The following is a 15,403-nucleotide window of genomic DNA, read 5'->3' on the forward strand; positions in this document are numbered from 1 at the left end:
TCAGAAACTGAACACTTATGTGTCATGCAAACTGTGTTTTGTTGCGATTGTACCTGTTTAATCACAGAATTTCAAAACTCATGTGTAGTCATAGTTAGTGTCTTCTCAAAATGTAACCAATTTATCAAGATATGAAAGAAAAATTGTGTGAAGTCTAATAAACCCAATACTACGCAATTATCAGTGCATAAAATAAAGTTATGCATAAAGTTTATCCCATACACATATTGTCTCACATCTCTTTAAGAACATCAGAAATTTTATAGTCCAATTTCATCGTTGCCATATGATCTGCACGAGTTGGTCCGATATTCACAATGAAGACTGGCTTCTTTTGCAAGTTTGCCTGAAAATAGCAAGATATTATATTGACTCCGACAATGAAGGTAACTAACATGATGGATGAATCGGAAACCAGACAGTACTGCAAGAGATGAGCCGAGACTCAATATTCCATCACACTCCGCAACTTTTTCGTAGCAGAAGTTGACTTTGTCAATTGGAACATTGTCCCCAAAGAATGTGACTGAAGTCTTCATAAGACCACCGCAACACGGACACTCTGGAATTTTGAATCCCTGAATAAATATCTTATTACCGTCTGTATGCCATGCGTAAAAAAACCCACTTTCTCAGTTCCCAGCGGTAAAATGATATCTCCATCTGGTGCGATTTCTCCAGGAGCCACATGAGTATCCTTGAATCCTGGGTTGGCCTTGTCCAGCTTCTCTTGGTAGTCTTGTCTGAAAATGTATTTCTTTATCTCTCGGATTGTTCAGTCCCCTTTCAAGTTTTTTCCTGGTAGGCGGCTGTGTTCTGTGATTTGTCTACTCAAGTGAATGCCATTCCTATCTTCCATCATTGACTAAGTGAACAAAAGTCGTAGAAATTGGGAGGGTGTAGTGATCAAACTTCATCAATTAGTTTAGGTTCAAAAAATCACGGGTTGGAGACTATAGATGGCTACAAAGTTTTGTCCAATTTTAATTTTGTAAAATAACTCAGACTAATAAATATATTTGACCGGATAAGAAATGCTTTGCAAAAAAACTGCTCATACCTAGACTCCTTGTAGTCACAATTCGTGCACTGGACTCCTAACGCATTTCCATGTAGCTCTGTGACCATCTTTGAGCCAGCTCTGTAATAAAAATTATGTAAATTAGGTATGAATTATTTTCATGAAACCAAGGAACTCACTTATGATGAAGACCATCAACATTCTGTGTGATAAGCCAGAGGAAACGTTCCGAAGCTTCCCATTTGGCTAGTGAGTAGTGGTTAATGTTTGGAGCAGCTTGACCAAAGCGAGGCCAAGCAAGAAAGTTGCGAGACCAGTATCTAAAACATATACCGGTTTTCTCCTATCAGTAATTTATATATTTTACCTCTGCCTGCAGCGATTTGACCTCATGTAATCCTGGTGATAGATTGGCTTATGTGAGATTCTTGCATACAACCCAACATCTTTTGATCGATAGTCGGGTATGCCTGGAACTAAAACTACCTAGACCATTGCGTATCAGAACCACAAAAAATTACCGGATTCAGTGGAAATTCCGGCGCCAGTAATGACCAGCAGCTTATCAACGGATCCTACCAGTGACACGAATTTCTTGAGTGACTTCTCGCAGATTTCCGCTGCTTCTGGTACGAATTTCTGGGACATTCCTGAAAAAACGGTTATTCATAGGGGAAAAAACACGAAAATCGAGAGAAATTGTGTTCTCTGAATGATAAAAATCCGAAAACTATACGATGCCAGTCTTTTGAAAGATCAGGCGTCTAATGGCTATCAGTGAAAAGTGTAAAGAGGGTGGGACGGAAATGACCGAAGATATGAAACACGACTCAATCCGTTGTTAGTACGCTCTACGGCTATGTGCTTGAGACGAGAAACGCTGAGAAAATGACAGATATTTCTCAGTGTAGAGAAAAGAAAAGAACAATGGAAAGTGTGTAAAGTTTTGAAACAAATGAACTAACTTCCTTGAAACAGAAAAAGTATTCCTAAAAGAAGATACCGATTCACTTTTTTTCTTGTTCTTATAAAGTGAGATAGATAGAAATTTGGCGAACAATGAAAAAACGACTTTTGACTTTTTACGCGCACTTTTGTCATATCCCATTGATGGTTACCAAAGATGCCATTTTATACCCCAAACATTCCAACAAATGGTCTATATACAGAAACTCAAATTCTCTGCAGAAAGACACCCTAGATTTGTCTTATTCCTTTTTCATGGTACGTTAAGTTCCCGGTGGTACGCAAAACTAAGATATAACCGATTTTTTTTTTAATACTTACCATACTTCATTTTTTCAATAAATCAGTTGTAAAATAATGGGTTCAAAATGTTGGGAGAGAAACGCAATTGGTGACACTAATTTGACCGACGATTGCAAAAAACTAATCGAAATGTGGAGAGATAAGAGTCAGGTCGGGTGACTTTTCACGAAAAATCACTTTATCGATAGAATAGATAACAAGAAGAAAAAGTGAATGGATTACTCGGAAAAAATGTCGTTTGATTTGATGATTTCTGGAATTTTTTTGCAGAAACGGAACTCAGAAAACTGAGAAAAAAAGAATGAAAAAGAGGTGGAAAAACAGATATTTATTTTTCGAATCCATTTCTATGATCCAAAGATAAACTGTGATCATTAATACCTATAAAACAACTTATTTCCTGAAAAAAACGCATCTACCAGTATCAAATCAAAACAAAAGGTCGAATTTAATTATTAATTAGGTTTTTATATCATCCACACAGGTCGCTTCACATTTCCCTGAGAACATCCGATATTTTATAGTCCAATTTCATCGTAGCTATCCCATCAGCACGGGTTGATCCAATATTCACGATGAAAATTGGTTTCTTTTGTTGGTTTGCCTGAAATTCCAAACATTGGAAACCGAACTTTCAGGATTTCACCGCCCACCTGTAGTACATATTGGTATCCGGAGTACACTTCAAGTGACGTGCCGAGAGTCAGGATTCCGTCGCATTCTTTCACTTTTTGCTGACTATGTTCCAATTTATAGTTTGGAATCTTATCACCGAACAACGTGACTGCTGTTAACATTATGCCTCCGCAACATGGACACCCAGGGATGTTGAAATTCTGAAAATTTTTACTTTTAATATATAAACATGATGGAAATTCTTACTTTTTCAGTTTCCAAGGGTAAATGGATATTCCCATCAGTCGGAATGTAGCCAGGAATCACAAACTGGTCGGCGAATCCCGGGTTGACTCTGTCTAGCTTTTCTTGGAATGTTTGCCTAAACAGGAGTTAAAATTTGATAGCTTTCTCAAAAATTTAAACAAACCTAGATTCGGTGTAGTCACAGTCGGTGCATTTCACATAACGAGCGTTTCCATGTAGTTCGGTTACCTTTTTTGAGCCGGCTCTGAAACGGAAAAGTATTGTTTTATATCAAAATGTTATAGAGCACTTACTTGACATGAAGTCCATCAACATTTTGAGTAATAAGCCAGAGAAAACGGTCAGAGGTCTCCCACTCGGCTAGCAAGTGGTGATTGATGTTGGGGGCGGCGTGATATAGTCTCGGCCATTTGAGGAAGCTATGTGACCAATATCTGGGATCAAATTCTGATAAAAAGTATTTCGAACCGAATTCTCACCTTTGTCTGCAACTTTTTGACTTCATGAAGTCTTGGTAGTAGATTGGTTTGTGTGTTGTGGTGGTGTACAACCCGACATCTTTCGATCGATAGTCCTGTATTCCTGAAAACAGTTCATTTTACGTATGACAATAATAAAAGAAAACACTTACCAGATTCTGTCGAAATCCCAGCTCCCGAGACGATGAGCAGCTTCTCAACCGATCCCAACATCGATATAAATTTTGTCACTGATTTTTCGCATCTGTCGGCTGAACGTGGGACGAATTTCTGCGCCATTTCTTAAAAACTATTCCGTTTTTTTATTAAAAAGGAACTAAATTCTGTCAAAAGTAAAATCGAAACCTCAGTTTTGCAAAATGAAGAAGATCCATGGTTGCCGGTGAAAAGTGTAAAGAAATATAAAAAAAAGAAAGGGCAGAAGAGATCAATGGGTCAAACGAAGCAGTTGCGCTCTATTGCTACGTGCAACAGACAAAAAGGGTACAACATATGTTGCTTTGGTTCCGATGAATGGATAAAGAGAGGGTGTGCAAGGAGGACAAACATCGACCCCAGAAATTAATAATTATGGGCACTAAAGAAACCTACTGAACTTGGTCTGACCCTTTCCTAGAAACATTTTACCGCTAACTTTGATTCGTCATAGAAAAAAGAAAAAAGAACAAAAAATGGACAGATAAGAGGAAGGTCGGGTGATTTTTTCCATTTTTTTTCACAAAAGATCACATTATCGAAAGATTAGATAGAATTAAATAGTAAGTGTCATTAAATATTTCAATTTCCAGTGTCTGGTGCATCGAACAGGCATAACATGTGCAATAGAAGTAGACGAACTCAATATATTTATCACTGTGCCATACAATTCGGAAGATAGTGACCCGTGACAACCAGGGACAGAAAAAAGAAACAATACATCTTTTGTACAGAACCCCCACCAGTGGGAACTTCAACTTGAGGATGGAAAAAACAAGTATCAGATCGAGAATACATCATTTAAGAAATTTTCAACGCAAAAATGTACAGAGATCGGGAAATTGGGAACGAAATGAGCGTCTATGTACATATCTCGTATAATGCTTGATTTGACAGAGATCGGGTGAAGAAGAGAGATGAAAAAATGTGCGAAGATCAGAGGTAAAACAACAATTGTACAGATTAAAGGAGGGAGGGAGCTTGAAACCGGCTCAAAAGTGTTATGAAACTGCAATCGGTCGGGGGAGCAGAGGATGGGACTCGACGTTTATTGCGTCCTTCATCGGCAACTCCGTATCACTTTGGTTTGCCTGAAAGCACAGGGATTTAACTTTGATCAAAAACAATTACTTACATCAATGGCTCCTTCAGAATCCGAACTATTGCTTGACATCGAAGACACTCCAGAATCTGTACTATGCGTCTTTGAGTTGTTCTGCTGCTCCTCCACGATACTTTCGCAGCTATCCCGATGAACTGGTGCAGCATCCGGTACAACCTCGGTTTCCGGTGAGATTTCGATTACATGCTCGATAAAGATGTCGAATGCTTCTTCGAAATGTTTCTGGTCACGTGGCATCACGTATTCAACTCCACATGGGACTTTTCGTTGGGCACTTGGTGACAGGGCGATATGGACAAGACGCGGATCGGTGCTTGGGAAGTAGTTTTCAATAATTTCGTAGACTCCAACACGAGTCATGTATGAAGAGGAGTGGAATACAATAATCTGAGATGGAATTTTTGATAGAAATCATTAACTTTAGGATAATGTTACCTTTTCAGCGATTCCAGTCTGTTTGTATACATAATGGAGCATGTTTTCCTCCACATCATTCGCACTTTCCCCCCATTTATCGCACACCACTGTGTTACTCGACTTTCTCAACCCGTCCGCAATCTTCATCATGTACTCGTAATCCTTACCAGTGATCTCCGGACAGACAACCATGATTTTGTATTGTTCTGTTAAAAGTGTTCTATGCAATAGTGTTATGCAACTTTTCACTTACTTTTATCTGTGACTTTTTTGTTGTGTTGCGATGTTTTGAGAGCACTGAATGCAATTTTCTGCTTGAAGATTCTCTTGTGACGTTTGACGCAACAAACGCATAAACAGATTAATGCAATAAAGAAAGCGGCAGTCCCGAATACGATCAGTAGAATGTAGAAGCCGGTGAAGCTGTATGGTTCATGATGAACAACAGGTTTCGGTGTTGTTACAGGAGGATTCTGAAATGTTAGCTCATAATTGACATTTGTAATTGATTAAATGATTTAACAGGGGATGTCTTTGGAGAAGAGCCTTTCAAACTATCTATAAATTTGGTTATGGGTACTTTCGACTCCGGAGAATCCATTTCTGCCATCAAAATCGGCTAAATGTTTGCGAGCCAAGTTATGAGCTTTCAAACGTTTCATATGGTTAATCTTTCTCACATGGAATTCCGAATCGGCAAATAGTATACGCAATGATGTTATCTCTTTTCTAATGTACGAGCACAGGTGAACCGCTGGGGAACACAACCGCACGGTGGCGTATTTGCGGCCAATATAAAACTCCATGTGAAACGCTTAACTAAAAAGTTTAAAAGTTCATAACTCGACTCACAGAGACATTTAGCCGGTTTTGATGGCAGAAATGGTCTCCCCGGAGTGGAAAATATTATTGAAATAAAAAATGTCGAAACCTTTTTGTTGCGACAATACCTATAATCAAATTTATAGATCGTTCAAAAGCAGCGTCTCCAAAGACTTCCCGTGTAAGCAATATAACAGAAAGCCTTTGCCTCTGTACTCGAGTATATAAAATTCTTCCCACACTCTTTTTCATCAAATGGCCTACCTCTTTAGTGACGTTTGGTATCAAGAAAAACTTTGTCTTATCAGTTATACAATTGCAATTGACACAAGCACAACCGCCATCGAGTGCATTTTTGCCGCGAACCTAAAAAAGCCAAACATCATGAACAATTTCAAAACGGCGTTATACCTTGACTTGAACCATTTGATCTTTCTCAATCCCTTGGAATGTTGCATTTGCGATCTTCTGACCAGGGATGACCTGAAAACCAGACGTTGGTTGTGTTCTGTGACTTAATTCATTATTATCGCTCAATAATAATTTATGACTGTATACTACTGTCCACAATCGAACGAGTTCTTCGTCTTCTGTCTTCTTTCTTTTTTGCCCTTTTTGTTTCTGATTTCTCAATCCGTTATGAGATTTCGCTTGCAAAAATGTTCTATTGTCGCCTATCGTCATGTCTTCTGCTTATTCTTATCAAAACTCGTGATGATCACAAATGGGTGTAGTGTTACTGATCTCATTTTTCTTATTTTGTAAGATTTACGACTGACAATTCAATCAACTTGATTAATTGATAAAATTTAAGTGACTCACTTCAATTTCCGTAGTGTTCAAAATGAAACCATCTCGGTTTTGAAGAACCACCTCATAAGTTTTGATGCAAAGGAATGATGGAGCAGGTTGCCAGGTCAGCTGAAAAATTCTTGATGTTTTTAATCATTTGTCTGCCTTCTACCCCATTACAGTACCTCAACTTCAGATGTTGTCTCAAAAACGTCGACTATGACGTGCGGTGCCCATCTCTCGGCCAAACCTGAAATACAGTTAAAAAAAAGATTAATGTTTCCAGTGCCTCCCCTCCGACTACGCCCGACGCAAAATTGACGATTTATGATGGTTCGGATTGCGATCTCACTATTTTTCTCTTTAGAATCAAAACAAGCAATCGTTGGAGGTGCGATGCCCAGTAAGGGTCGTAAAATTGAATTGCAAGCGAAGCGACAATTGAAAAAATAGAGCGTAGATGAAAATATTCTCTCTCCTAATCTATCAATTTCAATTTTTTGTTGGTTTTAGTGGATCAAAGTACGAACCGGTCATTGCGGAGCACTTCTCTCCTTCCAATTTTCCCATTATCGAGAGAAACGATGAAGCTGCCGCTTGTTTTCCGATTGGGAGGATGTTGATCTAGAAAATAATATAAAAAGAGTTAATAGAATCACGTGGTTCATAAGGAACCAACCTTTGCGTCATATCTCTTGTCAAAGCTGAGAATGTCATCCAACTCAAGACGCATTTCCAAAACATCATTGTATGCGGCGAATTGCTCAAACGGTTCAGATATTGTCAACTCATAACTTGTAACAGTTTCATTCGAGTCATGATCCATAATCGAGACCAAGAACCCTTCCACAGCTGTGTCGTTCGTTGACCAATTTTTTAGTTGAACCTTCCATTTGACGATTCCTCTAACGCCAAGATCATCGCCATCGTCCGAGGTCTGTAAAACAGATAATCATCACTTTTACGAGCCTTTTAATGAGTTGGAGGCAACCGTCTGTGTTTGGTGTTTGTGGCGCAAGAATAGTAGATCAAAAATTGCACGGTATGATGCTATAATCCGAATTGACATTAATCATAAACCGTAGATGTTTCACAAGGCAGAATGAGCGTTGGGTTAATGAATTCTCATAGTTTTATGAATTCTCGTATCCTAAAAATTCATGCATGGACAAAAGTTGCGATCCCCCTTTCCATGTTTCCTTTTTATAACTTCACTTAAGTTCAAAGAGCATGCTGCCTAAGTTGAATTGGTCACACTGCGCAAAAGCTCATTACCAGGACTCATTGCAGGCCAAAAGTTGAAGCCAAGTTCAAAATAGGAAATTAGTTGCGAAACGCCAAGTTGTTGTGCTCAATGTGGCGCGGAAAAAGGAAATAAACCGAACTCATCAAAACCTTTTGGCAGTTCAACTGACATGTATTCTACCCCCATGTGGTAATATGATAGGAAATACAAATTGATAAAGGAAAACTACTCAAACTGGTTTCGAAAAAGGCGGAACGAGAAAAAAGGGAACCAAAATTGAAGTTAGGTAGTTTTCTAGCAAACCATGATAAATAACGAAAATTTGAAAAAAAAACTCACTCTCAAGTAGTACATAAATCCAATGTTTTGTGGCCGGATTTTCCAATTGATGGTCTGATTCTGGCCATCGTTGAGAAGGTCCATAACCTCATCGGTCTCCGTATTCACGGAGCAGTTACCATTTCCATTGAACGAGCAAGCAGTGCTGGCATCAGATGACGGCAATTGGAATAGAAGAATTACTGTAGCCAAGGCTAACAGTGGACGAGAGTACCTCATGGTCCGAGTGGTCAGTTTATGACCACTATAATTATAACTTATGCTGCCCTTCATAGCTACTCATGTAGTTGAAGTGAAGGGGCCGAAGGAGAAGAAACGAAGGAGGAGACGATGATGACGATGGCTATGGGAGGAGGGGTCACACGACTTGGACGTTTTTCTTTCGTTTTTTGAATTATTTGTCCTGTAGTGCGTCCAAAGATTGAAATGAATTTACCTGAAATATGAGTATAGTAGGATAAAACTTAAAACGGAAAGACCAATGGTATAGATCAAGTATATTATAAATACGATTTTGGATCATGCATGTGAGATCAAGTAGGCGGAGCCTAGAAGAGGATAATAGTGCAAAGCTGTACAGAAGACAGAAAAAAATTCACGGCAAAAAATGCCGGACCAAATTTCATTTTTTCTACAGTTTCGAGCAGATTATCCTTTTTTCATTTTTTTTCAACGGGCATCATCACAACATTAAAAAAGATTAAAAATGGTCGCACGTCAGTTTTCATTTTCATGTATTGCCTTTTTATGTTGTTCTGAATTTTTTTCACAAAACAAAAAAAAACAAACACGATCGACGATTGAGATATGGATCGGAAAGTTTCTGCTATTCGAAAAACAGCGCTCACAGCTCTGACCAGAAAACTAGACCAAAAAACCAAAGTGTACAGGAAAAATGGCAAATTGATGTGTTATTGTCACGTAGTAAATGCAGACAAAGAGTCGAACGAGGTTATCAGTAATTATGTTTAAAAAAACGATCGGAAAAGTACTTTGTGCCATTTTTTATAAGCGGATGATGTCTGGGTTAGTGCTCTATTGTTTTTAGGCAAGGGGCGGAGCTTGTTTTTCAGATATGGCAAAAATATAGAAGTACTGGGAATTATGAAGTAATTATAAAAGTGTGTAAAGTAAATATTCAGATTATTTTATCAATTATTCAGGTAATTTAAAATATAGCCAATTGAATCCATGAATATCACAAATCAAAACACAAACTCAATGAGAGCTCGTACTATTAGAAAGATGAAAAGAGTGAGAGAAAAGAAACAGAGAGATGAAAAGATAAACGATAGATATTGAAGAAGAAACCGAAAGAATTGTTTTCCATCATTTTTTTTTCTTCTCTTCACTCCGAAACTTTCTCACTACCTCCGATAAACATATATCAATCAGGAGAAACACACGTAAAAGGAAAATAAAACGACGAGAGAAAAAAAGGGAGATGAAGACGAACTGTATGAAACAAAAGCGAGAAACACAGACCTCTTTACGTGCTAACGATGGCTGGGTTGATGACAGTGTCTGTTGCGTAAAGAAAGACAGAGACGAACGACAAAAACTATGGAGAGGAAGGTGAAAATACAGAATCTCTTCTTCTCTCTGTCAGTTTTTTCTCATACGAATTCAGTTTTTTGCCTCCCGCCGCTGGTAGTGTCCGATGCGCCATTTTCCTACAGTGTTTGCTATTGGAAAAAAGGTAGGAAGTGGAAAAAAGAGAAAAAAAATGAAACATTGAATAAAAAACATCTCTTGTTTTCATTCATTCTTTCTGACGTCGAGAGCAAAAATGGCAATGTTCAATGACAACGATTATAATGTGAATGAATGCGAAAGAATGGAATATTCGATAGTATAAAAATGGGAACACACGTAAAATTATCAATCAATAATAATAGAAGGTACTGTTATCATCGAACTGTCTACGTTTTTCATGCGTTTTTCAATTGTTTTATTATCGGTAAAACCGAGGAGCAGGCGCATTTCATTTGGCGGAGACCCTTCAATGGTGGCAGAAAAAATAATTTTTAGAATTTAATTCATTTATTTAATATTTTTCTAAAGCTCAGTTTTATTGAAAATGCAATGCATCATGAACAATAAAAAGGCTTCGTCGAAACATATGTTGGAAAGAAAAACGTGAAATTCCTGGGGAAAATGTGAAAGGAAAAAAAGAAGAGTTGAAGAGTTGAGAGCCTTATTAAAATCTATTAAATGAAAAAAAAATAAAGGAAAACTTTGCAAAATATCAACAGTGAGAAGTAATCATATTACCACCAGGCTCGCCTTATTTCAATTCTTTTATTTTCCCAATTTCCCTTCTCTTTTTTCCTTTTTGCCCTATTTTGCGCACACTTGAATAATGAAATAAAAGGAAAAACAGACGAAATAATGAGAATTTTGCATGCGTTTACTCGGCTCGCAAGCATCAAGATAATTGAAAATTAGGCGGGCACGCGTCGATCAGAAATGCGGGCGAGTTCGGAGATTGATAGAGAAGATGGAGCGTTTGATGAAAACGTCGACATTCGACAAAAAGCACAAGTTTAAAGTTTAGCTGACATACTAGCCAGTTGGCACCACCCGACTGTTACAACATGACTCTTGAGTGCGAAAGACACTCTATTTTCTTTATCTTTTCTATCAGATTCTCAAACATTAGGAAACAAGGAGAGAAAACATTATCAATCGGTCAGTTGTTTAGTTCATAGGCGTCGAATCGAAAGTTTCATTCGATTCGGGAGACAAGGTTGATGGAAAATATAGAAGAATTGAAAATAATTGAAATTCTGACGGAAGAGATCAAAGTGGATGGAATTTATTCAGTGGATGGAATTTATTAAAACACTGGCACCACTAAAAATGGAAACATTTCTTCGGTCACTCTTCGGTTATAAAAAATTGGAAGGACTAGACTAATCCAGAGCAGTTTATTTGCATTTCAAATTCTTTCCTCTGACATTTTAATTCTTCTCTTTTTGCAAGAAGCGTTCCACTCAATCCCGAAACCGAAACAAAACGTCGCCCTGAACAGAGCAAAGCATGAAAGACGGATATCATGTGGTGCGATGGCCCCGCTTGTGACTCTTATTAAACTAAAGATGAGTCTGGAGTATCAAATGTTGATTACAAAACCAACCCACCGAATGTCCCAGACGGGTTGATGGACTCCAGTGGAGTTGTCCTATCTCTTTTTATCAAAGTTATTTATGTAGGTGAAAGGTTGTTCGGAGAATCGTGATGAAAAAATTGTTTTTCGGGTTGGGAGGATAAGTTTAAAGTGCTTCGATTTTTCTAAGGTCAAGTCTCTTAAGATTCCGAAAAACTGAAATTTTTCTGATTTTTTGGGTGAAAAGTCAATTATTGGGCATATTTTCCTACAATGACGTCATGATGACTTTTTTTTTTGAAATTCACTAAGGAATCCACATTTCACAGACCTTTTAAGGATAGTTACTCAGAGCTGTTATGTATTCCGTATTCCTGCAGCTTTGCAATCTCTACAGTCCAAAACTTTCCTTTTATGATTTTGAAACAAGCTGGGAGACCAAGATCTATTTTCACGCGCTTCACTCTATCTTCTAGAAAAATCAGAAGAACCTACACGCTTCACAGGGCGCATCACAGAAGGCATCACAAAAGACCTCCCAATAAGAAGGTGTCACGTCGAATTGAAAACAACAAACAGGATGGTTTTTGAATGTGGTTTGCTCCGTGAGTCAAGAAATTGACGTATCACAAGGCAAACCTAATGGACACAACGAATCTCATGAATTGGATAGTGAATTCTTGAATTGAAGGAGCAACACCTCTTGGTACAAAATATATTTAGGCTGTTGGGAAAGAGCAGAAAAAGAAAAACAAACAATTCAATCATGTTACATAGGAGTGTGAATATTAAATGAGCTTTTTGCATGATCTCAGAGATTGTGAGAGGAGGCGGAGCATCGAGAGCAGAAGGCGGAGCTTCTAATCAAAGTGAGACAGATATGACTATCCTCAGGAGACCTGTCTAGCTGAGCTACGCATGTGAAAAGTGATGTTATGATTCGTCAAGTTGTGAGCAGAATCAAACTAGATTCGATAAGGTTTTCAAAAAAACAGTATCTTCATCAACAACGTTCTTTTCTATTGGGAACTTAGAAACATCCGGTGTAAAAAACTTGAAACTGACATGAGGTCGACAAGGAAACCTGACAAGGGAAGCTCAAGGAGTCACAAGTTTAGAATCGTTCCAAATTGCTACCAGGCATTAAATACAAGTTGATTAGGCATATCCCAATTTTTTGTATTGTGCTCGTGACTTGTCTCTGTGTCTCTGAAAAAAAAACCGTCTTCACTCCTGGTTTTGGAAACCGTTCTCGGATTTTACAGGTCTTGCTACAGCGGTGAAACTTTGAGACAGTTTTTCTCAGCAGCAAGTCACGACCACAAAACAAAAATTTGGGATTTGCCTAATTAAGATTTTCCTTAATGCCTGGTAGCAATTTGGAATGATTCCAAACTTGCGACTCCTTAAGGTTTCCTTGTGAGATCCAACCTTTGCCGACCACATATATGTGATACAGAGAGACGAGATGTTGATTATGACTCTAAAGTACAGAATGATTTCGAAAAGTACATGTCAGAATGAATTGTCAACTATGTTTGTGAGAGTCAGAATGACATGATCTATGAAGGAAGAAAAAAGTGGATTAATTTTACTTTGAATTCCGAAAATCGCTTTTCTTGAACTGTATGACCTAGGGGAGGTTACAAACCTGACTCGATGGTTGATATCAAGATAACAGTAGTATACATACAAATTCCCTCGAGAAGAGACGGAGTTTGTGTTCCTAACAACCAGACTTGTGAAAAATAGGGCCGGCCTGGCCTGGATGGCCAGGATTCAACAGTGAGTACTCAGTTTTTACAATATTTTTCAACATTTATCAAAAATTTAGAGTAAAACTGTTTAAATTATCATTCATATTCATCTCTTGATTTTTTCACAGCATGTTTCATAACGGGCCAAGCGGGTAGGGCCGGGCCGCACCAAGCATGTTTTTGATTTTGGCACTGCCCGTGGCAAATATACAACAAGTCGAATGCATTTCTCATTAATTGGCGAGCTGGTTTCTAATTCTAAATTGGCAAAGTTCCACTGAAAACCACTGTTTCAAAAGCTAGCCAATCCCGAAATCCATCTTCCATCAAATAAATTAAAGATAGCGGATGAAAAGGCCTAGAATTCAAGAATTCAAAAGCTTGAAAATTTATGATTCACTAATTCTGTTTTTAAACAGAATAAAAGTCTTCTGACTCTTTCGTGATAATTAAATTATCATCGTCTCGTGCCGAGCTCCGATTGATAAGAATTCTTATTTTCGAAAACAGATTCAACCTGACTATCCTCGAGAGATATGTATGAGTAACATGAATTTTTCTCTGAAAAATGGGCCCGATGTAATAATCAGATCGTTATATTCAGAATTGAGTAATGAACATTTAAATTAGATGGAAGAGATATGAAGAAAAATTTGCAAAACCGAGAAAAATAGAGAGATGAAACAGAGATACACAAACTATGAAACTATGACACGGTTTAGAATATCTTGATCGGATGCAATGTGACCTCTACGGACAAACAACTTTCGATCTATTCTCACCTATTGGATCTATTCTTACCTATCGGATAAGTAAAAACGCACTTATGAAAGCAAAACACAAAATTTTAATTATTATCAACAGTAAAATTAAAATATAGTTTGAGCTAGAAGCGCTGAGCAGGATATTTGAGAAAAAATGTCAAATGGATGTTTGTTGTAAATCTTTCAGACCGAGAAAAGAACATTTTTGCCAAAAGAGAATTATCTACTACTGAACAGAACTCATCACTTGACATTGTCAACTAATTGTTATTCATTTGTCATTGTCAGTTTGTCAAACTTCCTGTTTTGCTAATGTGGACTTGTCATGTTGATGAGTGATTGTCAAAGCGAACTGTCACCGAAAAACTGACAAGTTTGACGGTTTCGTTCAAATCAAAAAGGCGAAAGGAACGTGATTCATCAATTAAACGGCAGGAATTGTTTGTTACTGAAAGGAAATGATCCAACGTTATCACCAGCTGGACCGAAGATTATTGCCTATCAGAAAACCAGTTGACTGGATTATTTTCAAAAATGATTTCTAAAAGTACATAAATTTTCATCTCACTGTATTTGTTCAATTTTTCAATGTTTTGAAATTTTGTTCAATTTTTTTTGATAAATGAACTCCTAAAGTGCCTAATGGTCTAGAACTGTCCTAGAACTCCTAGAATTTCAAAATTTCAATCACAAACGTGTGTACGTAGTTAAACCGGTTTGCTATGTTTGTTCCTTAGAAGATTTCAAGGTTTCTGCGTCCAAGAACCCTATAAAACAATCATCGGACAGTCTTAGATCTATTAATGGGTAGGTGATTAAAACTGAAAAAAGTAATAGCCTCATGACGACAGTATGATAACGAGAGCGGGCCGGAATAATAAAAAAGCTTTGATTTTTTAAGTGTTTACGTATGTGTGTAGCATAAAAATCTTTATTCTTCACTCTCTCTCTCTCTCTACAATAAATCACTGTGTGATGAGAAAAGAAGATGGGGAGAAGAATACAGTTGCGCGATGTCTCCGCAGAAAACACAAGCGGGAAATATACCAAGAATTAAGGAGAAAAAAGATGAAACAGACAGAAGAATCTCATTAAACACACGTCCGAATAAAGCATATTTCTTTGGTGGTAGCGCTTTGTCGGAAGGGTGACGGGAGACGTAGAGATAAACTTGGAAAGTGACACCAA

General features: G+C 37.7%; 3 protein-coding genes across 3 annotated transcripts; all 3 read right to left on the reverse strand.

Annotated features, from left to right (window-relative positions):
* Positions 1 to 232: 232 nt before the first annotated feature.
* Positions 233 to 1,669, reverse strand: GCK72_025486 (uncharacterized protein; the record flags this gene model as incomplete). Its single annotated transcript, XM_003103541.2, has 7 exons — positions 233 to 346; positions 396 to 578; positions 629 to 743; positions 1,061 to 1,141; positions 1,201 to 1,341; positions 1,389 to 1,491; positions 1,543 to 1,669. The coding sequence occupies 7 exons, from the start codon at positions 1,667 to 1,669 to the stop codon at positions 233 to 235; spliced, it is 864 nt and encodes a 287-aa protein (XP_003103589.2).
* A 1,111-nt stretch (positions 1,670 to 2,780) lies between these two features.
* Positions 2,781 to 3,930, reverse strand: GCK72_025487 (uncharacterized protein; the record flags this gene model as incomplete). The annotated part of the gene is made up of 7 exons (XM_053736358.1): positions 2,781 to 2,894; positions 2,944 to 3,126; positions 3,173 to 3,287; positions 3,336 to 3,416; positions 3,466 to 3,606; positions 3,652 to 3,754; positions 3,804 to 3,930. The coding sequence occupies 7 exons, from the start codon at positions 3,928 to 3,930 to the stop codon at positions 2,781 to 2,783; spliced, it is 864 nt and encodes a 287-aa protein (XP_053579924.1).
* Positions 3,931 to 4,847: 917 nt separating this feature from the next.
* GCK72_025488 (uncharacterized protein) lies at positions 4,848 to 8,804 on the reverse strand (the record flags this gene model as incomplete). Its single annotated transcript, XM_053736359.1, has 11 exons — positions 4,848 to 4,937; positions 4,982 to 5,356; positions 5,405 to 5,592; positions 5,640 to 5,859; positions 6,473 to 6,574; positions 6,620 to 6,691; positions 7,031 to 7,129; positions 7,186 to 7,250; positions 7,531 to 7,624; positions 7,680 to 7,937; positions 8,586 to 8,804. The coding sequence occupies 11 exons, from the start codon at positions 8,802 to 8,804 to the stop codon at positions 4,848 to 4,850; spliced, it is 1,782 nt and encodes a 593-aa protein (XP_053579925.1).
* Positions 8,805 to 15,403: the final 6,599 nt, after the last annotated feature.

This window comes from Caenorhabditis remanei, chromosome X (assembly GCF_010183535.1).
Source record: "Caenorhabditis remanei strain PX506 chromosome X, whole genome shotgun sequence".
Classification (NCBI taxonomy): domain Eukaryota; kingdom Metazoa; phylum Nematoda; class Chromadorea; order Rhabditida; family Rhabditidae; genus Caenorhabditis; species Caenorhabditis remanei.